This window comes from Lutra lutra, chromosome 14 (genome assembly GCF_902655055.1).
Source record: "Lutra lutra chromosome 14, mLutLut1.2, whole genome shotgun sequence".
Taxonomy (NCBI): Eukaryota; Metazoa; Chordata; class Mammalia; order Carnivora; family Mustelidae; genus Lutra; species Lutra lutra.
In genome coordinates, this window is record NC_062291.1 from 2,193,020 (window position 1) to 2,220,281 (window position 27,262).

At 54.1% G+C, this 27,262-nt stretch overlaps 1 protein-coding gene across 1 annotated transcript in view; it reads right to left on the reverse strand.

The window, feature by feature from the left end:
- Positions 1 to 2,332: 2,332 nt before the first annotated feature.
- PGBD5 (piggyBac transposable element derived 5) overlaps positions 2,333 to 27,262 on the reverse strand; it is a 98,403-nt gene continuing 73,473 nt past the window's right edge. Inside the window, exons 4-7 of the mRNA XM_047702514.1 lie at positions 12,735 to 12,915; positions 10,164 to 10,361; positions 5,471 to 5,576; positions 2,333 to 4,227 (exon numbers count right to left, since the gene is read on the reverse strand). Of these exons, the coding sequence (XP_047558470.1) occupies positions 4,032 to 4,227; positions 5,471 to 5,576; positions 10,164 to 10,361; positions 12,735 to 12,915 (681 nt within the window). The 3' untranslated portion in view covers positions 2,333 to 4,031. The remainder of the gene's footprint in view (positions 4,228 to 5,470; positions 5,577 to 10,163; positions 10,362 to 12,734; positions 12,916 to 27,262) is intronic.

The following is a 27,262-nucleotide window of genomic DNA, read 5'->3' on the forward strand; positions in this document are numbered from 1 at the left end:
TATTCCCCTGGAGAAAATAGAACTAAGTGTAAGCCACAAGGGCAAGGAAGGAAGAAACATGGCGTCGCTGAGTGTTGGTGCTTAAGAGCTAAGAAACTTTCTTCCTGCTGGGTTATGACTTCTGGTAGAGCTGGGACCACTTTTAACTTGTTGCTCACACGTGGTGCCATGCTTTCCAGAAATACTCATGTATCCTTGGCTCTTGGGGCAAGCATTTTCCAAAGACACTTCCGTGTAATTGGCTGCATGGCAAATTGGCAATTTTGGGTCAGAATCAGTCTGGGTCCAGTCTTCTGAGGAAGCTGGTTCTGTTCTTTCCAGAATAAGCCAAGCCCTATCTGGAGTCCTTTCTGGAACAAGCCAAGCCCTATGCCAGGGTAACTGCCCCACATTTCACAGGAGGTGTGGGCTGCCGTGCCCACGGGGTCTGCCCGCTACCCTCACTGCCCAGTGCTGAGGCCGGGCTCCCAGGGACAACGGCACTGCCCAGCCACGCACGATGACCAGAGCCTTCCTGTCCCTGTCCTGGCACCTGCGGTCTTCTTCTCTACAACAGCTGTAGAGTTTATTCTATTCTGGCGGCTGGGCCTTGCTTGACGGAGCCAAGAAACCAAAAGTCTTTGCCGAGAATGATCCAGACGCCAAGGTTTTCTGACGTGACTCACCAGAGTTTGGAAATAGGGCCTTCGTATTATAATGTTCCACTGCCTACAGTCAGACCTTGTTCAAAACTGAGGTTTTGGGGGCCACAGAGTGGGGGGAGAAGAGACAAGGTGAATGAAATAAAGAAACTGATCGGGAAGGCGAACAGAACAGAACAGAACAGAAGCCCACATTTGGTTCTCTTGTCTCTCCTTAACTCCTAATGTCCCACCTCATTTAAATAAGAAAGGTTCACAACTTCAACAAAAGTAATGGTACCAAAAAATCATTCACTGGGAAGATGAGATTTTAGCTGCTAACTCTTTCCCTTGTCTTGGCCGTCTTTCTATAAAATGCACTAGTCCTCAAAAAATTTAATCTCCGAAGGCTCACCTTACCCAACTCTTGAGTACGGCCGCCGTCCTGGGTCTGGGACCTGGACCACACGAAAGCTCAGTGCACTTGGTCTAAGAGAGCTTTTCTTTGGAGAAGGACCTGGACCACACGAAAGCTCAGTGCGCTTGGTCTAAGAGAGCTTTTCTTTGGAGAAGCTTCAAGGCTTTTGTTTTGTTTTCCACAAGGGTCAGGAAGCTCCTTGCTTTGGTTTTCATTTTGAGACCCCAGCAAAGCCGTCCCCCAGGGGAGCTGACGCCACCACAGCAGGCCCCGGGTAGAAAGGTCTCATTGGGCAGGGACTCACGGGTGCCTGCTGCCTCCCCACCTTTGCCGGGACTATGCCGGCTCCCCCTCTGCTGACAGCCACTTTCTGGGCCCTTCCCCTGGCACCAGCAGTGGCCAGCTGCTAAAGGAGCCCGTCCAAGGTCAGGCTGAGGGCTTCAAACCCAGGGGGACACAGGAGCCAGGTGGATTTGAACTGGAGTGATTCCCCATGGCTCTCGGCCTCACATCATCGGTGGGGCGAGGTGCCCCTGGCTGCGGGTTTTCCTAATCAGTACTCCATGTCACTCTGTCCTCCTTCCAGAAGGACAGAAACTTCCCAACCTGCAGGGGCTCCACTAGAAGTTGCTGTCTGCTTTGAGCCTTTGTCTGAAAACAGGGGCTACCACGTAAAACCCAGAGCCCTGGAACGGTGTAAGTCCCCTCGAATTACTTGGCAAGGCAGAGTCACCCACCCACCATCCCAACGGCGCCTCTCTTGGTGGGTGTGGATGATGATGGCGACTAGAAGAAACAAGGAGGAAGTCCGTTTGGCAGGCAGGTGCAGATTTTCCCCTGGGCACCTAGAATACAACGTTCTCATAGGGCCAGCTTGTGTGCTCTCCCTCTGTCAAATAAATAAAATTTGGGGGAAGATTTTATTTATTTGAGAGGGAGAGAGAGACAGAGCATGAGCGGGTTGGAGAGGTAGAGGGAGAGGGAGAAGCAGGCTCCCCCACTGAGCAGAGAGCCCAACTCAGGGCTCGATCCCAGGACCCGGGATTGTGACCTGAGCCAAAGGCAGAGGCTTAATGACTGAGCCCCCAGGTTCCCCTAAATAAATAAAATCTTGAAAAAAAAAAAAAAAAAAGGCTTAACTGCATTTCTTTTTTAAACTCCTCAGAGGCAAAGGATACTAAAAACAGTTCAAGACTCTATGTTCTAGATGACCCGGTAAGAAGTCAAGTCGTTAAAAAAGGAGCCGGTACTTTTGTCCCTGATGTTGGAAAGCAATCCGCATGTCAACAAAGAATCAGCATCTAAATAGACTTTTATTTTTTTCTTTTACTTATTTGGACAGAAAAGAAAATTCATCAGCTTTCATCAGAGTCTCCCCAAGTGTTGGAAACACATTAGACTCAGAAAGAGTGGACCTCGTAGAAAAGCGTCACAAATTAAAAATATATTTCTCCATGTGGTAAAAGTGCTTTCCATCCAATCAAAGGACACGGTGAAGGTGTTCTGAAACACAACTGAGAATGGGGCCTACAATCCGTGGCATCGAATTCCAACCACAGGGCGCGGGGGTCCTCAGGAACCCGGGACACGGGGATGACGCGGAGTCGGGAGCATGCTGTCAGCCACGCTGGCAATTAGCTGAGTGTGAACAAACAACAAAGTCCCAAAGCCTGAGTAGAAGAGATTTCGCATTTGTAAAAAAACGAGGGAGCTACATAAATTGGGGTGCAAGGGGGGGGTCGTGTAATTCTGGAAATCGCTGTTTCTCATCTGGGGGCGGATGGACAGACCAGTGGGCCCGCCGGGCGAGGCCTCCCGCGGAGACCCTCGGACCTGCGTTCCCACGGGGCCCAGATGCTGTGGCTCAGGTGTGCCAGCCCCGGGCAGACACCGCCAGGTCACCTCACGTGGTGGGGGTGGGGAGAAGCAGCAGTGTCCCCCCCAGACCTTCTGTCATTTGCTTCTGCGACGCTAACAGGTTTTTCGCCGATGGTGACGTCTGTGACAAAGCGTAAGGCCCACAGGCCCCCCGTGATCCTCGGCGGAGTGGAACCGCGTCTGTTCTGGAAGCCGGCCGCCCCTCTCGCCCCGGTACAGTCCCAGGGCCCAGAACGCCGAACTGTGCTCATGCAGGGAGCCACGGCTGGGGTGGGGGCGGGGAGGGGGCGGAAAAGGAGGGGGACGTTTTCCTTTTACAGAAGATCTTAAGCAACAGTAAGAAAATAACCTGAAGATATATTTAAAAATAAAAAATAGCATCACACATCACTGCGGTTCTGTTGGCATTTTCCCTTTCCCCTCCCACCCCCCCCCCCACCCCGGCCACCAGCCGAGAAATGAAATGAGCAGGGACGCCTCATTGATCAGCCAGAACGGGCAGCCGCTCCCCCATTCCACCCCCGTGTCTCACGGCCCCTGCGCTTCTCGTTCAGGAGACTTGCCCAAGGCGAGTGCTGGAGAGCGCCCTGGTCCCCCGCCCGGCCGCCTGAGCGCCACGGGCTTGCTTCTGGTCCCCTGCGCACGAGGCACGAGGTGGAACCAGGTCACCCGTGTCTTGACATCCTCCCAGCGCAGGCCTTTCCAGCGGGACACACTACGGCTCCTCCACCCGCCGGCGCTTCCGGTGGCGACAGCCTTCCCGAGTCCCCCGTTCTGAGGTGAGCTCCACGGGGGTCACAGGGGTGTGGCGCCCCGCTGGGCAAAGGCCACCCACGGCGCCCGGCCCGCGTGTAGAGTCTGAGTGTGGCCCCGGCCCTGGGTGGGCAGCGGCTTCTGGAGGGAGGACGTGCTCTTCTTTGAAGGGGAACCGGGACAGTAGCCATCGTCTGACCAGGCCCACCTTGGGCCCTGCGGAGGCCTGGGACTCCCCAGTGGGCCAGGCCCAACCCCCCAGGGGCGCCCCAGGGCTCTGGCTGGGCAGGTCAGAACGGCAGCCTCTCTCCCTCCTCCAGGCTCCCGGCCCTGGTCCTCCCCTAAGCCTGGCCGCGGCGGCATCAGTGGGTGGGGGAGGCCTCCTCCAGGCCCAGCAGCTCCCTCACCAGTCTCTCGCCAAACTGAGCCCGGCTGTACCTCTTCACGTGGTAGGCATCAGACATCTTGTAGAGGATGTAGGCGTTGTTGACGGCGATGCTGACGGCGAACCAGAACACCTGTTGCCAGGTCTTGTTCGGTTTATGAGAGATGAAATACCTACGAGGACAGAGGAGTCGGAGAGGCTGACCCCGGGGCTCACGGGCACCGGGGATGGGGCGGGGCGGGGGGGGGATGGTCCCAAAGGGCCTCATCACGGTCAGTGCTGCCACGGAGCCACGGGGTGGGAAGCTGGCCGGGGGCTGGCTCCCGCCGAGGCTGTCACAGGGAACTTGACCTAAGTCTAAGAAGATGAAAACTGCTCCTATCAGAGGACTGGGGTGGGGGGTCGCTGGAGATGCTGTAACAGGGAGCAGGCCTTCCACGGCAAGGCTCGGAAGCTCCCAGGGAACAGGGCCCGAGGGGCAGCCCTCTTTGGATGGTATGTCTCGGGCACACTGACTGCTTGCACGTCCCAAGGGCAAGTTCACCCTCAGCTGCAGGCATCTGTAACGTGTCCCCTTCCTCCCGAGAGCACGTCTCTTTGCCACCCCCAGCTTCCCTTCAGATCCAGGATGGATGTCACCTCCAGGGCCAACCCAACTTAGGACTGCTCCCTGCACTGCATCCCCGTCACTCGGCACCTGAGGGGTGTCTGAAGGTCAGTGTCCTCACTGCCAGCAGCCCAGTGTGGTCCCTAACATGTCTGTTAAGTCAAAGCGGGTTTCTCTGTTGGAACCGCGTGGAATCAGCAGGTTGCGGGCCGTGAACACTGGCTCATGGACTCTCCATGGAGTGGGGCTCCCCTGCGAGGGAGCCCGGGGAGAACTGGGTCCTCGGTTTTCTCTCTGCGTGAAGAAGCCCAGCAGGTTCCCCTTCAAGTGGGCTGAGTCAACACCCGCCTGTCCTGGGGGTTACTCCAACTCTGTTTTGGGTTGTGAGGCTCAATCCTGGCAATTAACAGTCACACTCAGGCTCACTAGCAATCGCTCCTTGGGTTCCTGTTACGGTGCCATGGGTGTGCACCTGCTGCGGACATCCAGAGGGGAAAGAATTACGAACCTGCGCTAGGAAACGGGCTGCAGCTGTGAGGGACGGGGGAAGGGCAGTCTGGCTGGGGTGGGGGCAGGGGGGCAGGCTCGGGGCCCAGTACTAAGAGATGGCCACGCCCGAGTGAGTGGAAGGACGGCCACCTCGGGCAAGGGTGGCGGGGAAGGAGACAGGGTGCCCCGATGGCCAGGACGAGGGCTTGAGATTTTGTCTCCCAGGGGCCTGCTCTGTTCATTCTGGAGCGGGGGACTCCTGAGCACCCGGCCACCTCTAGTCCCGGCTCTCCCGTGGCTGCGAGCCGCCACGCACTCACTTGCTGTACTTGTCATCGTATCTGCAGATGTAGCTAAGGTGAGCAGCGAACGCCTCCACGGCCAAGGGACAGGGGATCCCCCCACTCTTCCTCCTGATGATCACCCCTGTGGAGAAGACAGACAGTCACACCCCCGTCCGCAAGGTCTCCTGCCCATGCTCGCGGACACAGGTGCCTATCTCCACCCTGCCTGGCCCTCCAGGGAGCCAAGGGGGAGGGGGAGACAGAGAAGCTGGATGCCAGTCCCTAAAAGCTTCCGGGGACTTGAGGACAACATAAAGTGAGGTGGGTGTGCAGGGGTGCTGCGGGCACGTGGGGCGATGACAGGACCAAAGGTGGCTTTACGTGACACCAGGGAGGGCGAAGCACCTGGCTGGGCCTTCAGAGAGCAAAGGGGAGGTGCAGGACTGACTCTCCCCTCCTCCCCCCTCCCCACATGAAGGCTGACCCTACCCCCTCCCCAAGCCTTCAAACACCCTCTATTGAGTGCAAACGGGAATGTGTCCAGGGACATGTCCCACTGACCGGGTGTGAGGAGCAGATCAGTGAGCCCTCCTCACCCCGCTGCCCGAACTGCTGCGGGACGACCTCGTTTCTCAGACCCACCCACAGGCCCACAGCTGCCGTCCAGAGGTGACACAGGAGACGTGAGAGAACGCTCAGGCGAGGCTGGGGTTTGCTGCCGTCTCCTCCGGCCAGCCTCCCCACACAGCATCATGGGATTATGACAAAAGCCATTTTTTGGTGTGTATATATATATATTTTTTAAAGGGATCATTCTGAAGGATTGGGAAGTTTGGGGACTACTTGAGTGGACAGAGTTCAAGTACAAGAGGAGGTCCCCTGCGGGCCTGAGGGGCTCCACCTAGCGTGTCTCCCGCCCTCTCACCGAGGGACCATGGGACACTAGCGTGCAGGACCCATTTGCACAGACTGAGCCCTGAGTGGGGGTCTTTCTGTTTCTTTTGGTCCCTGTTCCCCAGCCATGTCCCCCGATACTGGTTTTTCACACCAAGAAGTCCCTGGAGAACTTGAGATTGGCTGACCGCTGGGGCTGTAATTCCTGGACTGCCCCGTCCCAGCCTCCCCAGCCCCGGGGGCCCTGCTCCAGCCCTTCGTTCCCTCCCCATCCACTCGGTGAGGCTCTGCTGGAAACCTCAGCAGAGCAGCGGCTTCAAGGCCTGGGTCTGCGCCCATCTGCTTGAGCATTTCCCCCACTTTGTAAATCACCCCGTCCCTGGCAGTACTGTGGATTCTCAGACACTGTTCCAGCTACAAAGGGTGGGGCTGCTGTCCCGTAATATCCTTCTCTGAGCACCAACAAGCCCGGCCATGGGACACATTGACAAGAGGTTGTGTGACATTTACTGGCTTTGCTGACGTCGCCCTGGGCGGGCCCCACACAGTCACAGCTATGTGCCAGTCTCCGTGCCTAGCTGTGCTCTACGCACGTACCTCCGCGGCACCCCACGACCTGTCTGACCCGGTGAAACATGTGTGCTCACGCGCAGTGGCAGTCCTGTCCTTCACCTCCCTAGGCTACCTGCGGTGTGCTGATGTTCCTTCCACCACCCCGCAAGGCTGAATGAGTCAGGCCCCGAGTCAGTCCCATATGCACGTTCTGTATGTGCATGGGTCCCGTGGAGTCTGAACCCCACATGGGCAAAGGCTCTGGTAGGAAGAGGACAGCTCCAAAACGGACTTCAGAAAGAGAGCGGGATGGCTGGGTCCTCCGGATGGATGTCCCTGAATATGGGATTTCTAAGAAGCCCGTGACCATGCATGCTCGCGCTCTCTGAAGGAAGGGACCTTTCTCCTTAGAATCCAGAAGGAATAAGAAACCGATTCCTAGAATGTTCCTGACTGGTTGTCTATTTTCTAAAATTAGAAATTCTCAACTTTTAGAAGAGCGTGTACATCTATGATCACAGCAGGAAAGAGTATGAAGCTGAGAGGCAGTCTTTCCAATATTTGAGGCTTCCTCTTCTGAGTGATATTTTTAAAAAGTAGAAGAGTTTTTCTGTAAGTGGTTCAGGCACGGAGGCAAGACCGCTTGGTCAGGCCACTCTTTACACTTAATTTAAAAAAAACCAAAACAGTAAAAATCCAGCTGATAGTGGGTTACTGGGAAGAGCGGAGAGTCAGGCTGTATGGTAAGCAGGTGATCTTAGCCCTTATCCAGCCTTGGCCCAGAGCAAGAAGTTTTAGAACAAAGAGCATGACCAACAGATCTGCCCGTGCAGAAGGAAACGCAATTTTAGGTTAAAAAATACCAGTCATAAATAAAAGCAAAAATAAAACAAATGCAGAAAAATACCTGCTATAGCATAACATAAGCTTTCAACAAGCGCTCCAAAGGACAAACTGAGAATACGAAGAAATCACTGTAAACTGGAGGCAAATACACAGAGATGCTCAACCCCACCAGTGGTCCTGCAATTTAGATAGAAAATTCTGTAGCATTTTCATCCCCCAGACTGACAAGTTTAAGGGGGGGAAATGTGTTGGGAAACTCAGGAGGAGTGTTGGTCTCCCCAGAGCCCATCGCAGGGGTTAAGTGCGGTCTTTGGGCGACACATCACCAAAGGTCCTCCAGATGTTCAGACCTCTGGGCAGCCACTGCACTCCCAGCTTTATTTTGAGGAAAGGATCAAAGATGTTCCCCAATGTATGGAAATAATCACTATCATCATTATTCATATTGTGAAGAAAATGGATTATGAATCGGGGGGAGGCAGAAAAACGATGAAATTTAAGAAATGAAATATTTGGGCACCTGGGTGGCTCAGTGGGTTAAGCCTCTGCCTTCGGCTCAGGTCATGATCTCAGGGTCCTGGGATCGAGCCCTGCATCAGGCTCTCTGCTCAGTGGGGAGCCTGCTTCCCCTCTCTCTCTGCCTACCTCTCTGCCTGCTTGTGATCCCTCTCTGTCAAATAAATAAATAAAATCTTAAAATTTTAAGAAAGAAGAAAAAAGAAAAAAAAGGAAGAAAATGAAATACTAAGTGGTTTAAAAAAAAAAGAAAGAAAATGAAATACTAAGTGGTTTTAAAAAATCATGTTTTTTAAGTACACTGAAAGGAAAATATCTCCCTTTGTTTAAAAAAAAAAAAAATCACCTGAAGATGTAGACTAGTTAAAGGATGTCCCGCGGGGAGGAGAGGCGGGACACCCAGCCTGGGCTCTCCACACCCCCTCCCCTGCCTCCAAGTGCTCCTGGGGGTGCTGTCAGAGGGCTGAGGCATACTCCCTGGGATTTTTAAGGGATTCTAAGATTTGGGAATTTGTGAAATTTTTTAAAAGATTTTATTTATTGGAGAGAGCATGAGAGAGAGAGAGAACATGAGGCGGGAGGGGCAAGGGAGAGGGAGAAGCAGGCTTCCCACCGAACGGGGAGCCCGATGCGAGGCTCCATGCCAGGACTCAGGATCAGGAACTGAGCCCAAGGCAGATGCTTCACCGACTGAGCCACCCAGGTGCCCCAGGACTTTGTGATTTAGAGTACTTTAGAAATGGAAACTATAACTGAAGGAAACACAAACACTAAATTCTGGCATATTTAAAGACCAATCCTACCAATTTTCTCTTCTTCCCGATCAACATCCTCTTTGCTGGTTCCTTGGTAACAGATTTAAGGCTCCCAGCCCTTGAGATTGAGGTTTTAAGGTTCTGTCATCTTAAATCACATTGCATAATTTATAATCTGTTACGCATAACCTGGCAGGAGGCAGCTCGTACACTGTCTTCCTGAACGCTCTCCCTGTGAATGCTCTTGCCCCATCAGGAGAGTATAGAAGTCCAGCTCAAAGTCTCACCTTTGGCTTGCAAGGTCAATTCCAAACATTTCCTCTAAGAGCCCTTTGCACAGCCCTGGAGAAGCTGGCAGCTTTCTCTAGCTCTCTACACCTAAGTCCCATGAGCTCGTATCCCTAGATTCCAGTCTCCGCTGAATTGGGATGTAGGTGTGTGTGCCAGGGGTGAGGAGCAGGAAAAAACGAACAGCAGTTAATTAAGCACACCCCCCACAAACGTACACACCACACGTGTACAGACCACGTATGTATCTCTCTCTCACACACACCCCCCCCCCACACACACAACCGAGCCCCTTGTGGAGGTCCTTCCGAAGTAAAGAGAAAAGATGTCTTAATCAAAGGAATATAGAGGATTTTCAAACACATCCTGTAACCACAGATATTTCTGTCAAGTGCCTCAGTCCTTTCCGGTTCCTTGTCAGCAGTTTAAAAGTCTTTCAGCTGTAGTGACTTGAACTCTAGAGTCCTTGCTCACTAAATCCCTCTGCTACAAATGGATTCTAAACCCCACGTGAAATTAACGATGGAATCGCCTGAACGCCCCACAATGCCCGTGGTTAACCTCTAAGGAAGACACCGAAGGGATAAAACAGTCGGTATCTCCCCTCTCATTAGAGAAGATTCTTCAGAGAATCCTAATGGGCAGGTGATGGGGGACATGCCATTCGGACACGGCCACTCACAGCGGCCACACACAAGCCAGGGGACACATAAATCCCACCGTCGTGGCTTCCCTCCCAGCTGAAAAGCCTGGGGATGGCAGCCTGCAGGCCCAGGTGGCTCCTGCTGCCCTGCCCCTCCCTGACCCCAGCACAGACGTGGCCGAGGAACGGGGGCTTCCCGACTCCAGGGCGGCCCAGAGCCCCCGCCAGGCCCCACCTTGCTGCACGGGCGAGTAGGCATTGGTCAGGAAGCGGAAGTGCCCTTTGTTGTACCAGCAGATCAGAGACATGTTGCCCTTCATCTTGATGCGGTGCTGGCCCCGGGCCGGGGGCGTGGCCGGGTTGGTCAGCATGGACAGGGGCAGGCCGGTGCAGTCGCTCTTCCTGGAGCTGAGCAGGCCGCAGCAGTAGATCTCTGCAGGGACAGGGACAGGGACACAAAACTGGGTCACACGGTCACAGACAACCCGCGCACGCCAGCACCCAAGAGGGACTGCCTGGCTCTGAGGCTGACACGCTGGGAGGACGGGCCGCCTAGAAGTCCCACAGGGGAAACGGCTACAGTTCACGACTTCTATCCCAGAGGACTTCTCTAGGGACCTTGAAGATGACACGCGAGGCCATCACAGGCACCATGAATCGGCAGTACCACAGGAGTCTCGTCGCGAGCGTTCACGACGCACCAGGCACGGTGCTGAGCGTGAGCACCAATTGTCCCACCTGCCTCTAGAAACTTCTGCACTCAGGTTATCCCACCCACACTGAAGACGGACTGCAGCTCCAGAAGTCCCCAGGCTCCCAGCAAGGAGGGCAAAGGCAAGGACTAATCCCAGGTCTGTCTGCTGTCCAAGCCTGACCACACTCAGGACCCCGCTAACACTCTGGCCAAGACCCAAGGAGCCCCAGGCCCATACGGGTGCTTGTCTGCATGGCACCCGGAGGCAGCGTGCAAAACGGAGCCGCCGTCCCCTTGGAGACAAGTTAACCCCAGAGGAAAGAATTATCGAGCAACACGCACCAAGCCAGCGTCCTGCCTCTGAACACAGAGCCACTAAAGGGAGGAGTGGCAGTGTGGCCTTCCACACACAGAAGCTTCCATGGGGCAGGAGAGATGGTAAGCACAGGCCAGGGTGCACAAGGAGACCTCGTGGAACTCTGCCCTGGGCTTGAGGCCTTGCCTGGCCCTCCCCTCACACATGCAAGCCTGCTCCACTGAGCGGGTCCTGGGAAGCCTGCTTCTCCCTGCGGCCAGCTCCGGTCCAGATGCCTACAGACACTTCTGACTGAAGTTGCTGGGGACAGTCTTGTCCTCCGGGTCTTCAGTCAAAGACTGAAGGTCACTGAAGACTGACACTGTATCGTCAGTGATCTGAAACATTCTGTACCCCATGTGCATGTTTCCCTCGGCCCTGCATGTCCACCCCAAGGCAGTTCCAGGGACCCCGGGCCTTCCTGTCCACGCGCCCACCCTGGGACTGGAGTGGGCGGGCAGGGGGACCGAGATGGCAGCCCGGGCTCTCACCATACCGCCTACTGTGGGAGCCCATCCTTCTTCCCAGATGGCTGGTAACACATGAGGGCCAATTTTCTGCAACTTGACTTCCACGGCCCCTCTTTGCATAGTCTGACCTCTGCACCCTGAGTTCTCCCCATAGGTAAACCCCAAGCCCTGTCGGGGTTCACAGAGGACTGAGACCCAGCAGAGCTCAGAGTCCCGGGGCTGCTGCTTCCTCGCCGTGGCCGAGGTCAAGGTCAGAAGCTGCTGGCTCCCCGTGACTCGAGAGGATTTTAAGGCCAGATGTGCGACCCATTGCTAAGCAATAGGTCTGCAATTCTAGTGGCTGCCACGGCAGGACAGAGGCTTTTTCTGTCTCTCCTGACTTGATATAAATCCCCAAAATGTGGGACGAAGGAAAGAGTAAGCAGCTCGTCCTTGGGCTCCTGGTCTCGGTCCAGATCTTTTTTTCCAGCGGCCGCTTCTGCCAGAGCCACGAACCGGTGAACAAAGCATCCTGGCACCAAGGGCCACGAAGAATTTCCCGAGACCTAGAGCACAGCAGCCTGTGCTAATCTGCATAAATCTCTGCATCGTCCCTGCCAACCGCAGGGCCCTCAATGCAGACGGGGCTGAGTCCAAACTGGAGAGCCTCCGTAGGACCGGTGTCTAGGTGCACAGAACAAGTGCGTGTGTCCCCCCCAAATTCCTCAACTGAAAGCCGCAGGCCCCAGAGGAGGGTGTTCCAGGTGGGGCCTCTGGGAGGGGCCGGGGTCACAAGGGTGGAGCCCTCATGAATGGGAGGAATGACCTTGAGAAAAGGGACGCCCAGAGAGCCCCCTGGCCGCTTCTGTCACCTGTGGTCTGCAACCCAGAAGAGGTCCTCAGGCGACCGTGCCGGTGCCCTGACCTTGGACTTCCGGGCTCTAAAACCACGAGAAATAGGTTAACTGCCTGCAGTTCATAAGCCACACCACTTCAAGTATTTGGTGAGAGCAGCCAGAATGGACCAGGACACCAGGACAAGCCCTGAACAGCCACAGTCTCACAAGAAAGGACACAAAGGTGCCGTGGGCAGAGCGTGAGCCCGTGGCAGGTGTCCCTTCCGATCTCTGGTGCCCGGCGGGGTCCAGGTACATGGCGGGCACTTGGCCGGCTGAAACCGTGTTCCCTCCTGGCCATGGTGGCCTACGGTCCTCGCCGGTCACGACCTTGCACCTGCACCTGTAGGCCTCCCCACCACTTCTCCAGGGGGCAGGGGCCCCGCCGGCACCGGCGCGCCACACAACCAACCTTGCTTTTCCAGCTCCTCGAACAAGGTCAGGCTGGTGATGCTGGGCCCCGTGAAGATGATGTAGTTCTTGCCCGCCGCGCTCCGGCACAGGCTCCGGGCCACCGCGCTGTGCAACTGCGGCTTGTTCTTCAGCGCGTCCAGCCCGTCAGGGCCCCCGCCGTCCTTCAGGTGCACGTAGATCTGGAACAGAAACACACAGCGGTCAGGGAGCTCGTGTGGTGCCGGGCTGGGGCCCAGACTGCCCTCGCTGGGCCCCAAACGGGTGGGAAAGCCACCACTCCCTTGAGCCACTGGTTCCACAGCCCCTAACACACCATCACCTCCTCGGCCTGCGGAGGCTCCCGGTCGCCCCCAAGGCCACCCCACAGTCGAGGTGGCAGTGGCTCTGCCCACGACTTTCTGGTTTGGAAATGTCAAAGTAAAGAAGAAAAATGTCAAACTATGACGAGCAACGAATCTGGCAACAAGGTCCATGCAAACACACCCCCCGCTGGGAAGCACGCACGGGAGGGACTTCAGTTTATGAGAGACGATAGTTTAAGACGACCTCACCTGTAAGGATAAACTCGTCCGTGTACTTTCCATTTGAATACAGTTGTGGGTTTTCTGTGGGGTGGGGGGGAGTGAGAGGAGCAGAGGGGGAATCGGAACCAGGCTCCACGCTCAGCACAGAGCCCGACATGGCTCAGTCCCACGACCCTGAGATCACGACCTCGGCTGAAACCAAGAGACGCTTAACCAACTGAGTCACTCAGGGGTCTTTTTTTAAATTCACAAAGTGCGTCTGCATTCACTGCTGGCTTTTTCCCTACAGTAGCCACCACAGAGAAGAAGGGGAGTCAGGATCAAGGATTAAAAACTCACCAGCAAAAAGGACACGCTGGGATTAGCAAGCTATGCTTACACTCTTTGTCCCGTGAATGTCTTCCAGGAATATCACCGAAGAGGAAAATCACAGGAAATGGGAACGGATTCAAGAAGGGTGCAGGCCTCCCAGTGACGGAACGAGTCAGGAAGAAGAATCTGTCATACGGGCACCAACTACTGTTCTCCTTAAGGGAGAGAAGTTCTTCTTGTGGAATGTTCTAGGTGCCTTCACTGGCAGCACTTCACCAGCTAATGGTGCTCACCTGTGCCAGTCAGGGGCCCCAGGGACAACACACACTCAGTCGGCAAGGAGGTTAGCCCTGCCTGTCCTCTGACATACAAAACTGCCCAGTGCACGTCTGTCCACGCGGACAGTCGATGATGCTCGGCTGCGAAAAACCAACATGGCCCCAGGAGGACCCAGTCCCGTCCATAACACCCTTCCTTGCTCAGATGACTTCGATCACATGCTCTGATGTTCCTGAGGCCGATGAAGGCAGGCAAATGTGACTCCAATTCCAAAAGAAGCTCGTCTTCTGAGGGCTAATCCTTTTCCAGACACTCACCTGAGATGTCCTCACGGAGGACCCTACTTTCCTGTGCCCTGGCCGGCAATGGCTTAATGACACAGAACATCTTTTTAGACAACTCAGCAGCACTCCCAACATTTCATTTTGGAATCTCTATGGCTCTTCCACCTCAATTCTCAGAAGAAATCTCTTTGATAGAGAAGAAAACACAGAGATAGAGCAGCCAAGCTCTGCTTCTGTTAAACATCACGGGTGATTCTGGCTGAGCCAGGCCATTTCTCAGAACATGTCTTCCCTCCTTCAGCAACATCCAATCTTGTGGCCACCACCACGGGTTTCTGCACCTAAGGCTCTGATTCATACCTACCTCTCCCAGAGAGCCTACCTGAAATCCCCTCGTACCCACGCTGGGCACTGTGTCCCCAGAAATCCACCGCAGAGACAGTGTTTGTCCCATGTGTCATTCAAAAAGAAATCCTCCGTCCAAACCCCAGGTTCCCACCACGGAATTGGAGGTGTGTCGTGGGCACGCCTCAGGCCCAACCATGAGGACACCACACGTGGCTTCTGAGGGCCTCCCTGGGGTATGAGGCAGTCACTGGCTCACTTGGCCCAGGGCAGGCTAAGTTTAATAGGACCCCATGGAAATTCCCTCGAACAAGCTAAAAAGCAACTGTATTGTGTACAAGATGCAAGACATGTGACGGAGCAAGAAGAGTGTTAGCAAACAAACTCAAAAGCCTTTGGACATGGTCACTGGGTACCCTGAGCAGCCAAGTTAGCCGGATCTTGGCTTATTACCATGGCTGCTGACCATCTCACTCTTCTCTGCCCAAACCATAATCAGGTCTTCTAGCTGCCACTCTTCACAAGGCGTAAGGAGAAGGGTGGCGGGCTGATGGGTCAGTCTACTGGTTGGCATTCACAAAGTACCACAAACTGGGTAGCTTCAACAACAGAAATGCTCTTTTGCCCAGTTCTGGAGGCTGGAAGTCTGAGATCTGAGATCGAGGGGCTGGCAGAGGCCTCCTTCCTTGGCTTGCAGAGGGCTGTCTTCTCCCCATGTCCTCACAGAGCATCCTCCTGTGTCTGTGTCCTAATCTCCTCTTCTTGGAAGGACACCAGCCATGTTAAATAAGGGTCCACCCCAATGACATCTTTTTAACATTGATTATAAGTTATCTCTTTAAAGGCCCTATCTTGGGACACCTGGGTGGCTCAGTGGGTTAGGTCTCTGCTTTCGGCTCGGGTCATGATCTCAGGGTCCTGGGATCGAGCCGCAAATTGGGCTCTCTGCTCGGTGTGGAGCCTGCTTCCCCCTTTCTCTCTCTGCCTGCCTCTCTGCGTACTTGTGATCTCTCTGTCAAATGGATGAATAAAATCCTTTAAAAAATACATAAATAAAAATAAAGGCCCTATCTCCAAATATAGTTACATTCTGTAGGACTGGGGGTTAGGACTCAAACACATGAATGTGAGGGGCGCGGTTTGGTCCATAACAGGGAAAGGCGCTCAACTGGGAGAAGGAACACAACGTCAGAGAGAAGAACCAGGCCACACACACGCCAACCTCAGGCGTCCTGACAAAGCTGCACGGCAGACGAGGCCCTCCCCACGTAAACGTGCAGCCCTGGATTCATGTGGGATGGAAGACTGAGGTGACATAGGGCAACGCTGCCCCGAGTCTTGACAGCAAAGAAAACAGGGACTCTCTCCTGGGTCTTAGAATAACCTAGAGGAGATCACGCCTTCCCAGTAGTTTGTTGCCGGGAGCTGTCCCGGCTGGGGCACCGGGCGAGCCGGGGACCCATCTCGTCTCACGGCGGCACTAAAGTCAGCCCTTTGGAAGGCGGATCGGCTGGGTGCCTAGCTAACAGGCTTCAAAGCATGGTGCCCCTTCAAAACGTCATCCCTCTGATTGCCAGACTAGAGTCGCTTGCTCAGACTGGTGTGCTCTCCCTTGCTCTTTGCATGCTGGAAGCGTGCACGTCCTTGGGGTGGGGCGTGAGAGCACAGAGGGGCTGCGTGGACCCGTCATAGTCCTGCTGGGGTGATGCTCTAAGGGAACTGGAGAGCCTGACCTGGGAGCCAAGAATCCCTCACACGCACACTCGAGGAACGGGCCACTTCTAACTCAACCCAGGACAAGAAGGGAAGCGTGGAGGCAAGTGGATGAAGGTGAAGAGGTGGAGCAGGGGCACCTCCCAGCTCAGCGGGGGCAGAGGCAGCCGAGGCAGCAGCTACAAATCACCAGCGATCGGCAACCCTTCCCAGTAACCGAAGCTGGAGGCCATCCCTCCATTGAAATCACCTCCAAAAGCAGCTTCCCCACATCCAGGGCCGAGGGTAAGGGGACGCGTACCATCATTGGTACAAACGCCCGCGTCTCTAACCGAGGTGGTTCAGGCTGGGCCGTGAAAGGATGGTCCTGCGCCTCTCTCCCTCCATACGACAATTACATTTTACATCTGTGTTGGTGTAAAGACCAGTACATTCATAGGATATGTTAAAGCACTTTCCTCAGCTTGAAAGGTGGGTGTTTTTTTTTCCTTCTGATTTAAGGAAAACAGAAAGGCTTTCACGTTTTCCCTGAAAGTGTTACAGGAATAACTGGGAGAAGGTGTGCGCGTACCGGGGACAGGAATCTTTTGAGCGTCTTCGAGGCCTACCTACTGCCCCATACTGCTTCAATGGCAGCGTTTCTATGCACCTAATGAACTCCAGGTTTTTTTATAATGGCAAAAAATTAGCAACAACCTGGGGGATCTGGATGGCTCAGTCAGTGAAGCATGTGACTCTTGGTTCTGGCTCAGGTCACGATCTCAGGGTCGTGAGATCAAGCCCTGCGCTGGGCTCTGCACTTAGTGGAGTCTGCCTCTCTCCCTCTCCCTCTGCCCCTCCCTGTGTGTGTGCTCTCTCTCAAATAAATAAACCTTTTTTTAAAAAAATAGCAACAACCTAATTACCTCCCGTGAAGAGGAGGCTGATTAAAATCAGTAGGTATAACGGAATACAGTGTAATTTTTCAAAATCACGATCTAGAAAAGTTACTGCATAACATACTAAAAGGTTCACAACATCTTCGTAAGTGAAGTAACGAGATTATAAAATGGGGGATTTGTGTGCGTGTTTATGTAGATATGCTGACTCTATCCTCAAATGGCTGTCTCTCTACACCAGAATTAGATATTTTGAAATATTTGTTTTTAGATGCCAAACATATAATACAATTTCATCACAAAATGACTAAACATTATTACAGAAGAACTTCCCTATCAGAACTACTCAAGTGTGGGTGCATTCGGAACCTGCTGTATTTGCTCCCAAAGGCAATCCCGATTGAAGCTAGCGGCTGTTAACAGACCCTGAGCTAAGCACATGTGTGCAGAGGGTGACTGCTCTTGGTCGGGGCCAGCCTCTTGCTCCCCTGGGAGACACACAGTCCCCAGAAGCTAGTGGCAGGCAGTCCCGTTAGAGGGCCATCCTGGACTTGCGGAGCTTAGTCTGTGCACGTGGGCCCATCTGGACACTGGCATTTCCATTGTTCTAGCCAGTCTCTTCCCAAGGAGCAGGCGCTTGGTTGCTCCAACACAGGAACAGGGGACAGGTGTGGAAATCAAAGGTCTTTGAGTTCCTATTAGGAGATCTGGAGGGAGACCAAGGAACAACAGTCCAAGTCCAAGGATGGTCCCAAATTTGGGGCACTCACTACTATAAAATAATGAGTTTATTTTGGGGTTTTGCTAGGCATGATTTCTTAAAATATTTCATTGAAGTTTAGTTGACACATAACACTGTATTATTACTATTACTATTAACTACATTATTATAGTATTACATGTAATGTACTATATATAATAATATATTGATTTCAGGTGTAATGACAATCACAAGATGTGTAGTCACGATCTGTCACCAAAGTTATTACAATATTTCTGACTATATTCCCTATGTTCTACTTTTTTTTAATCCCCATGACCTACTTATTTTATATCTGGAAGTCTGAACCTCCTAACCCCCACTCACTTATTGGTCCTAGCCCCCACCCCTCTGGTGTGAGTTTATTTTTAAAGTGAATATAAAATTGGATCTACATTTCAATAAGTAACACATAAAGCTGTAACTCCCCGAGTCCCCGTCGAGGGGCACAACTTGGAAGAACGTTAGCTGGGCGGTCAAAACCCAGCCACGAAAGGGCGTGGCTCATCTGAGGGTCCGTCCAGTCCACTACCCCAGTGGTCGGGGTGGGCTTTGATGGAAGTACTTCAGTGGGTCGAAGATGTCAAAGTGGAGTCCTCAGCTGAATGAATAAATTACAAGGCTATGAACAAACCATCGCCTTCCACGCAATCTCATCCCAACTCCACCGTCACTGCAACTTCTGCAGACACACGAATGAATCGTGTCCAGGGTCGACAGCCTGCCCTAAAGATCATAATGGGAGAAAGACAGCATCGCTGGACATCCGCACACACGCTCATACTCCGTGCGGGGTGCCTTCTGCAAGAGCCTCGGAAAGACGGCGCTGTAGGAAATACCCCTCCTGGAAACGTGCAACTCCTGGCTGGCATGCCTCCCACAAGTCCCGTCTCACCTTCCAGGCCTCTGGAGCGAGCATCCTTATGCTGAAACAGTCCCACAGGCAGAGAGCATCATCTAGCCCTGTGAACTTGGGAGTATGCTGCTGTGAACTTTGGAGTTTGTGGCTCTAGAGAGCCACAAGCTTTTTGGACTAGTGTCTTTAGGGCAGAAAAATGTATCTTTCAATTGCCAAGCTTTTCCTTTAAAAAGGTTTTTCTTGCTCCTATGGTTTATTAACTTTTAAATATAAACATTTATTAAAAAAGGAAAGGAAATTAATATGCAGCATTACACTTTGCCCCAGAATGTTACTCCAAATGTTGCGTATTTTAGAAACATTATAACAGAAAGGAGCATAGGCGATATGGATTATAGTAATACCTGGGGGGACGCAACCCACTTCTATCTCAGCCCATTTCTGTGATGCCCTGAGACCTGGAGAGGAGAGGCCTGGTTCCTATGCCCCTTCCCCACTCCACCCTCTTAAAAGGACCCTGGTGACAGAACAGTAACTGACAGCTTGAGAGCTCGTTAAGATGTACCCACAAAGCTGTCACTGGGGTTTCTGCACTTTCCCTGTTTTGGGGTAAATTTGGTTCAGCAATGTTGGTCTTGAACCATCAGAATGGAAAAGAATCCGGTCTCCCTGTTGCTGCCATGCCCCCATCTGAGCGCGGCATATGTGGGGACGGCGAAGTCACTCATCATTAGGGTCTGTGATCCTTGCTCGAACCCTTATTCACCAGCCATGCCGGACGCAGGTGGAGGGTGGCACTGTCACTGCAGGGGGCACGGGCACGGTCTGTGCTGCCTGAAAGGTGGCAGGGCGTGCTCCCAGGGACCTGGGAGGCTGGTGACTGGGGTATCCGGGGGCAGCCACCTGTGAGAGCTGTAAGGTGTAAGTAACGGTCACTGGCCACGAGAGGAATGGAGTCTGCCACACAGAGATGAGTAAGGCAATTTCGGAACTGCTGGGTCCCGTGGGCATGGGCTCTGCCCTTCACTGGCTTCTGCGGTTTGGGGCACGTTACTTAATTGCTCTGAGCCCATGGTTTCCTCATTTATAAGGATCATTTATGCTCTGTGTACCTCACAAGGCCACTGTCTGCAAGCGAAAGCTGTGTGTAAAGGTGATTTCTTTTTAAAATAGCCAAGCTCTACACCCACTGTGTAGCCTCTAGATGCACACGTCGTTGTTCTGTGTTAACCAAAATTAAGTCAAATGAGACATTCAATTCCCAGTCATACCAGTTACATTTCAAGTACTCAACAGTCATATGGGCCAGTTGTTGCATAATGGAAACTTCTAGGGACAGAGCTGCTTTATGCCTCCTTTGGTTGATTAGCCTGGTTATTTTCCAGCAAAGTCTGCAAACCACCACCTGAGTGTTGACTCCTGCCACCAACCGTCTCTTCTGCTGCCTCTCACCTTGACCATGGCGCCAAGGCTGTCCTCTTCGCTGGCTGGACCTTCAGCACCACGGACCCTTGCAAGAACCGGGCTCAAATCTTGATGAGGTGTGGTGGAGGGATGGGTGCTAGCATTCTGTGGGCTCTTTGCACCCACCCACATCAGCACAGTTGTAGAGTCTAAGTTCCTTGGGGGAGAAGGCCATGGTTCGATCTGGTCCAGCCAGGGCCTGACTCCCTTTGATGGGCACTTAGTACTGCATTGTCTCCTCTGAATCCTGACATGGTGACGAGGGCTGGGCAAAGGAGCCCCACCCAAAAGACGAAGGAAAAAATGAGTCCTCCACTACTTGCTTGAGGACACGCAGAGATGATGTGACAGAGGTCTCGTTCCCCAGCCAACTCCATCCTGTGACATAACCACATCCAAGCCAGCCAGGAGGGAGGCTCGCGTCCTCCCCAGGCGCAGTGAAACGGATGGACGCCCTGTCCTGCCCGGTTTTGGACTCCATGAGCAAAATCCACTCTAGTGGATTAGTCCCACTTGGACCCTCAACATTCAAGCGAATCCAGTTAGTGATCAGTCAGGATCAAATATAAAAAAGACTAAAAATCAAATAAGGACAAAACCAGCACGAACTCCTCAAGTTCTTTCAATCTAAGAAGCAAGTCTCAAAATAAGAGAGAGCAGTGACAGCGGGTAAGAAACAGGTACGTGGTTTCTGTCTACAATGCAGAAAATTCTCTCAAACAGCCTGGTGGGTAAGAGGGTGGACCCTGGGATCAGAAAGGCCACCTTTAACCCCAGGTCTTCTGCTTTACGGCTGACCCGGTGGCAAGGCAGCTCACTTCACCGTGCACCATAAGGTTCCGGGGAAGAAAAAATGAGTAATGCAGAGAGTCCCTAAGCACAGAGCTGGCACAGAGCTGGCACTCCGCCGATGCCAGTGATCCTTTCCTGAACCCCAGAAAAGGCTGTCGTGATGCCACAGATTAGCCTGAAAGAAAGAGAGATGCTTCCAGATCAGCGAGTCCCCCAATACCATGAGGGGCAGGGACCTCCACAGCAGCCCCCCTCACAGACGCCCATCTGGGCTCAGCCTGGACATGCTGGGGGATGTGCAGGGGGGTGGGAACTGGGGGTCCGTTGGCCTGGGAGTTTCCATCTTGAATTCTGGCCTCTGGCTTCTGAGGTTCAACCACCTCCAGTGAACGTCAGTTCCCTGAGCCAGAAACCAGGGCTTTGCCTGGTTCTGTCCCTGCCCCACGCGGCAGCCATTCAAAGCCCCGGAGACGGCCCAGCCTCTCCACTGAGCATCCCTTAAGGCCACGCACACAGTGCGCTCCTGGGCATGCGTTCCTCCCACCCCCTTCTTGGGGCTCTCCTGCCTGCCAAAAACCCTCGTGGGAACCCTGGGTCTCACCCTGCAGAGGCAGGTGGCCTAGCGCAACACATTCAGGAGAAATCTGCTCTTTTTAACTACAACGCTTTGCTTTTTTTCCCTCAAAGAATCTCAGGACTCTGTGGTCACGGTGGGTCTATGTAACATTAACCAAACTGTTGGCCAGTTTTTTCCCACTGGATTCTCCATCTTTCTGACCTAGTGGAGACAGAACAGCAGTCTGTAGAGACAGCGTCTCCTTCTGATTCCACAGGAAGGTCACAAGCTTCCAAGATGAGCACATATAAGGTCTCAGAGGAAGGAATTCCAACCTGTCGATGACAGGGCTTTCCCCTGAGATTGGAAGTCTCAGCTTCTGTATAAATCTCTCCTTTCAGTACCCCCCACCCCCCAGCTCACAAGGGAGACTGCACAGGAGGGGACAGGTCTGTCTCCTTGGCAGGCTCCCTTTCTCAGAGACCCTCTGCAAATGACACGAACTAGAGGATGTGCTGGGGCTGGGGACAGCTCTTGGCAGACCTGGGACACAGGACACACAGAGTATATACTCTTGAGCACGCCGTAATCCTCAAATCTGAAGACAGCAGTGGTTCTACCAAAAAAGAAGGCATCGGCTGTGGTCTCATATGGTACAGAGGGTTTAGAACCCAAGGAGCGATGATGTCTCGGAATTTTCAGAGCCTTATTTACGTGACTCCCTGCCGGCTCACTCCACCACTGGGAAAGCCTGGGGTCAAAAGCCTAAAGATCTTCCGTAAGCCTATGCCAGGGTGTGGGCATGGCAGGGATGAAAGGAGCCTCCATTAGCCCTGGTAATTTTCTACTGTAGATATAAACACACCATGATCCCCGATTCCCCTTAAGTGGACATCTGAATGGTGAGTCCCAGAAATACTGTCCCTGTGGACTCCCATGTCTGAGAGGACAGATGCCCCACACTGGGCGGTTACTCCTTCCTCCCTTCCTGAGGGCCCTGAAGAGTGTGATGCAGGCTGCACGGAGACCACAGAACAGGGAGCTCACCAGCCCTTTGGCCCCCATATCGGCTCCACAGCCTCTCGGCCTTGAGTCTTGGGGTAAATGACACACCCTCTGGGAGCTTCCATTTTCCTGGGTGTACAGTACGGACAAGCAGGCTCAGCAGACGTGCCTCAGTGCCTGGCCTGCAGGGAGGGATGCTCCTGTTCCCGCCCTTCTACTCCTGCTGCCACAGGTGCCTTCTGTGTGGATACATCCCATGCCTTGCTCTGTACCCCCGCAGAGCCCTTCTTAGCCCCCAGGTGCCCTCCTATGGCCTCATAACACTATGGGCATTTCTCACGCTGCACCTGCCACACTGTACTTAAATGGATGGCTTTAATACATTTGTCTCTCCTATGAGATCGCTCACCTCTAAGCCAGGTGGAGGGCAGGAAAACCCTCTGCAGTAGAACCAATACACACACACACACACACACGCACACACACACACACAATCACTTCCCTCTACTAAGAGAGAGAGAGATTTATTTAAAAAGCAATTGGCTCACATGATTATGGAGGCTTGGTAAGTCCAACAGGACAGGCTGGTGGGCTAGAGACCCAAGGAAGAGTTGCAGGCCAAATCCAAATCCAAACGCATTTTTCTAGGAGATTTCCCTCTTCTTCCAGGTAGATCAGGTTTGGTGCCCCCCCCCCCACCCGCCACCCAATAAGGTCTTCGACTGATTTGATGAGGCCCACCCCTTGTGGAGCATAATCTGCTTTACTCAAAGTCTACAGATTTGTTAATCTCATCCAGAAAACACCTTCACAGACACATCAAGAATAGTGATTGACCACATATCTGGGTACTGTGGCCCAGCGAAACCACCACACACAGTTATTCATCACAACTTCTGGGTCCCACGGAGGTCAGGGGGTGACACCAGAAAGGCCAAGTTGGGAAGGGAGTGAGGCGGAGCAGGTATTCCCCAGCACCTCGCATCCTGCAGAGCTGCCCGAGGACAGGGTGATTGATGCCAAGGTCCCTTCATGGGATGCAGGTGGACGACAACGGGGCCCACGACCACAAAGCACATTCACTGTCCTGGTTACTCCACTATCTGTAGCTCGGAGTCCACTGGCCCACAGCAAGAGCCTGGGGCAAGCCTGACCGGGGATTCATGATGAGCTTGGAGACACGGTGCTGAAGGCACAGCCAAACCCAGGCACCGGGGACCCTGGCTCCGGCTTCAGCAGCACCGGCGCCGGCAGTGGAGGTGGAAAGTGCCTTTGCTCACAGGGAGCTCACTCTTTCTGCATGACAGTGTATGGTCCCCCAGCTAAGACCTATGCTCCCAGATGCCTGGGATGATGAGAAAGTTCTGGAAATGGATAGTGATATGGGCTGCACAGCACTAGGAATAAACTTCCTGCCACTGAACAGACACGTACAAATGGCTATAACAGTAAACTGTGTATGCTATGCACACTGTGCCACCATAAAACAGAAACGCTCCTTGAGGACAGGCCCACGCCTTTCCTTATCAACCCCCCCCCCATTCACAATACGCATTCCACTCCTCACCATTTTTCCTACTAGAGTCCACCAGATGGCCAAAGGCAAAAGTCCCGGGGCGTAGTAGTGGGAACTGACTCCACAGAGTAACGTGAACAGCTCTGAGCGTCGCAGGATTCAGGGTCAAGTGGCCGGTGCATGGTGGACCACCAAAACAGACATTTTGGGCGGAAGGACTCTGAAGGTGAGTGGACCTGCAGGTCAGCTCCATGGACGCCAAGTGGGAGCCCAGGTCCAGCCATATGAGCCAGCACCTCCGTAAGAGCTGGCTGGGGGAAGGTCCGGAAATGAGCTCCAGGGGCAGACGGTGTCACTGTACCCAGTGGGATGCCACTGACACGGGGGTCCCTCGCACCCTCTGCAGATCCCAGAGCTCAGCAGCCCCGTCCGCTGCTCCTTCCTCCTGAAAACGTTTTACCCCCACCTCCTGTGCTCTCAGAAATGATAGACTATGAATCCTTAACTTCCAGACTGAATCCGTATAATCTCTCCTTCTACCTCGCCCCTACCACATCCCTCCCCCATAGACCTTTCCTGGGAAAGCACTGAAAAACACCAGAGTTCTTCTAAACAACCCTTAAAATTAGTCTTATTACGATTTTTTAAAGATTTTATTTGAGAGAGGGAGAGAGAGCGAGCACACAAGTAGGAGAGGCAGAGGGAGAGAATTCCAAGCTGACGCCCTGTTGATCGTGGAGCCCAAGGCGGGGCTCGATCCCACAGCCCCGAGATCACAACCGGAGCCCAAACCAAGGGTCGGACGCGCAACCGACTGCACCACCCAGGCGCCCCAGTACTATTTTTGTCTAGCTGTTGGCACGCCCTCGTCTCCCAGATGCCCTTGTGGGGAGAGGAGCCCCCATCTGAGGCACAGACAGGACAAGTCGGCCGCGCTGAGCTCCTGCTACTTTCCCACTAACCCTCCCTGAGCCACCAGAGAAATAGCTGACCAACGTGCCACTTTCTTCCCCTCCCATCCCTTCACCCAGAGTGTTCCAAACAGAGCTCATCCTCAGCCTGACGGGGGTTCAGAAGGATGCAGTCCAGCCAACGAAAGCTGAACCTTGGGGGATGAGACAGCTGAGTTGAAGCAAGGCCTTGGTTTCTGCCAGAAACGCACCTACACGCCCACGGTTCCTCTAAGACATCAGCTCAGTACGATCTCAGGAGCTGGAAGGGAGCGGCCCGGCCAGCTCTGCGGGCCCGAACTGGTGGGCCCTGGGTCTTTTATGTCAACACAAAATCAACCGCCACAGAAGCTCAGTGGCATGTGGAAAAGCCCCACAGCTCGGGGGTTTTCAGACCTGAGGGATGTGGCCTGGACACCCTTGTGGGCAGAGTAGAGAAGCCCAAGGAGACTCCCGCACGGGTCGGCTTGGATTTCCTCATGTGTCTACTCCAGCTCGCATCCCACTGGCCACAGCAAAACATGCAGCCAACCTCAGACAGGCATGGTGCGGCAGACGGCTCCTGAGGGAAAGCAGCAGAATGGCAAAGGGCCTTTCGTGCCAGAGGCTGGTCGTGGCCTCCCGAAGGCTCAGCAGCCAGGCTTCTCGGCTGCAAAGTCATGGAGGAGAACATATTTGACAAGCTAAAATGAAGACAGTGTTCTTGTGCACTCAGCCCCACACATTTGCAAAGAGGGGGACCACAGGATCCTGTAGCAGCGGGGACCTCGCCGATGAGCAACCCCAGCCCTTCCCTCCGTGGGGAGGATGCTCAGATCCAGAGCCACACTGGGAAGCGGCAGGAGTGGGACCGCTGCCGGCCCCCAGGACGGGGAGGGCAGAGGCGGCCTGGGGGTCATGGGACAGCAGCAGCAGGAAGTGCCAGCTCTGCGCAGCCCAGTGCAAGCCTCGGTGGGCACCCCACGTGGGCACCCGGGGTGAGGACCTCCATTGACCCTCCAGCGCTCACACCGCACAGGCTGACGGGAGATGCGGGGGGATGGAGGCATGCAAGCTCTCCTGGGGAAAGTACTGCTCACCCCACCCAGCTACCCAGGCTGCTGACTTTCCAAACTCCTCAGACCAAACTCAGGATGTGGAGAACCAAGGGAAGGGGAACTAAAGAGAACCCTCCCCAGGCCACAAGTCACTCCTCCGTGCACCCCGGCTCCTCACAGGGAAGGCATCCTTCCCCGCCTTGCTGCCCACCTCGGGCCCCTTCCCTGGGACCAAGGGACAAAGAGGCCCTGGGGAGACCAAGACAGTCCTTGGCCCACCCCGTCACGGGACAGCTTGTGGCCGGAGGGTAACTGCTCATGTTGCCCCCAGCCATGGTGTAAAGCCTGACTGCTGCTCAGTTCTGGCTTTGAATACAGCCCCTTGCACGGCAGCAGACTCCTAAGATCAGAAAGTTCTAGAAACACAAGGAAACTTCAAGGTACCCATCCAGCCTTTTTATCGATGGGGATTTTATAGATTTGACAGAAATTGGGAAGAACATGTCCCGAGGGAGAGTTCTGTGGCCTGTCCAGGTAATAGGCCTGACCTGTAGCCACTGAGTGCTTCCAGAGAAAAGTGGTGCAGAAGCACACAGAGCCTACAAGGGCAGGTGTCCGAGGAAGCAGGGCTTTGTCTCCACGTCCCGGTGTCCGGCTCAGCACTGCAGTGGACAGGTGCTTGGGAAGTACTTACTCCAAGGAAGACCAATGTTCCTTAAGGGTTATATAAAACGAACCTGACTCCCGTCTCCAGTGAGTGTCACTGCAAAGGACACCATGGAGGTGACAGGAACCACTGGACAGGGGGGCCTAGGCTGCACATGCAGAGTAAATCCCACTCAGGGACAGGTCCACTGTGTGAACAGCCGGAAGCCTATGCTCAAGTTGGTGCAAGTCTGGGGTCCCACTTGTGATCCCGGCCCCCGCCCAAGCTCAAGGTCCCCCACGCCCACAGGGAAAGCAGGGAAGGTCCTTCTTAGCAGCCACATTTGCCTGGAGCATGTGTGCTTCCCTTCCTGTGGCGAGGAGATGCCCCCTGAATCTTCCCATGACTCCTCCTCTGGCTCAGGGGGGAAGGAGCATGAGATCCCTGGGCCTTGGGTCCGGGCCAGCAAGCTGGTGAGGGCGGTGAGGTGGGGTCGGCTGTGACTGCCAGGCTGGCAGGGCAGGAGAAAGCAGCACGGGGCCAGGAGCTGTCACTCAGGTGCACATTCTGGCCCGGGCCATCTTCCACCTTCTCCTTTGTGCACAC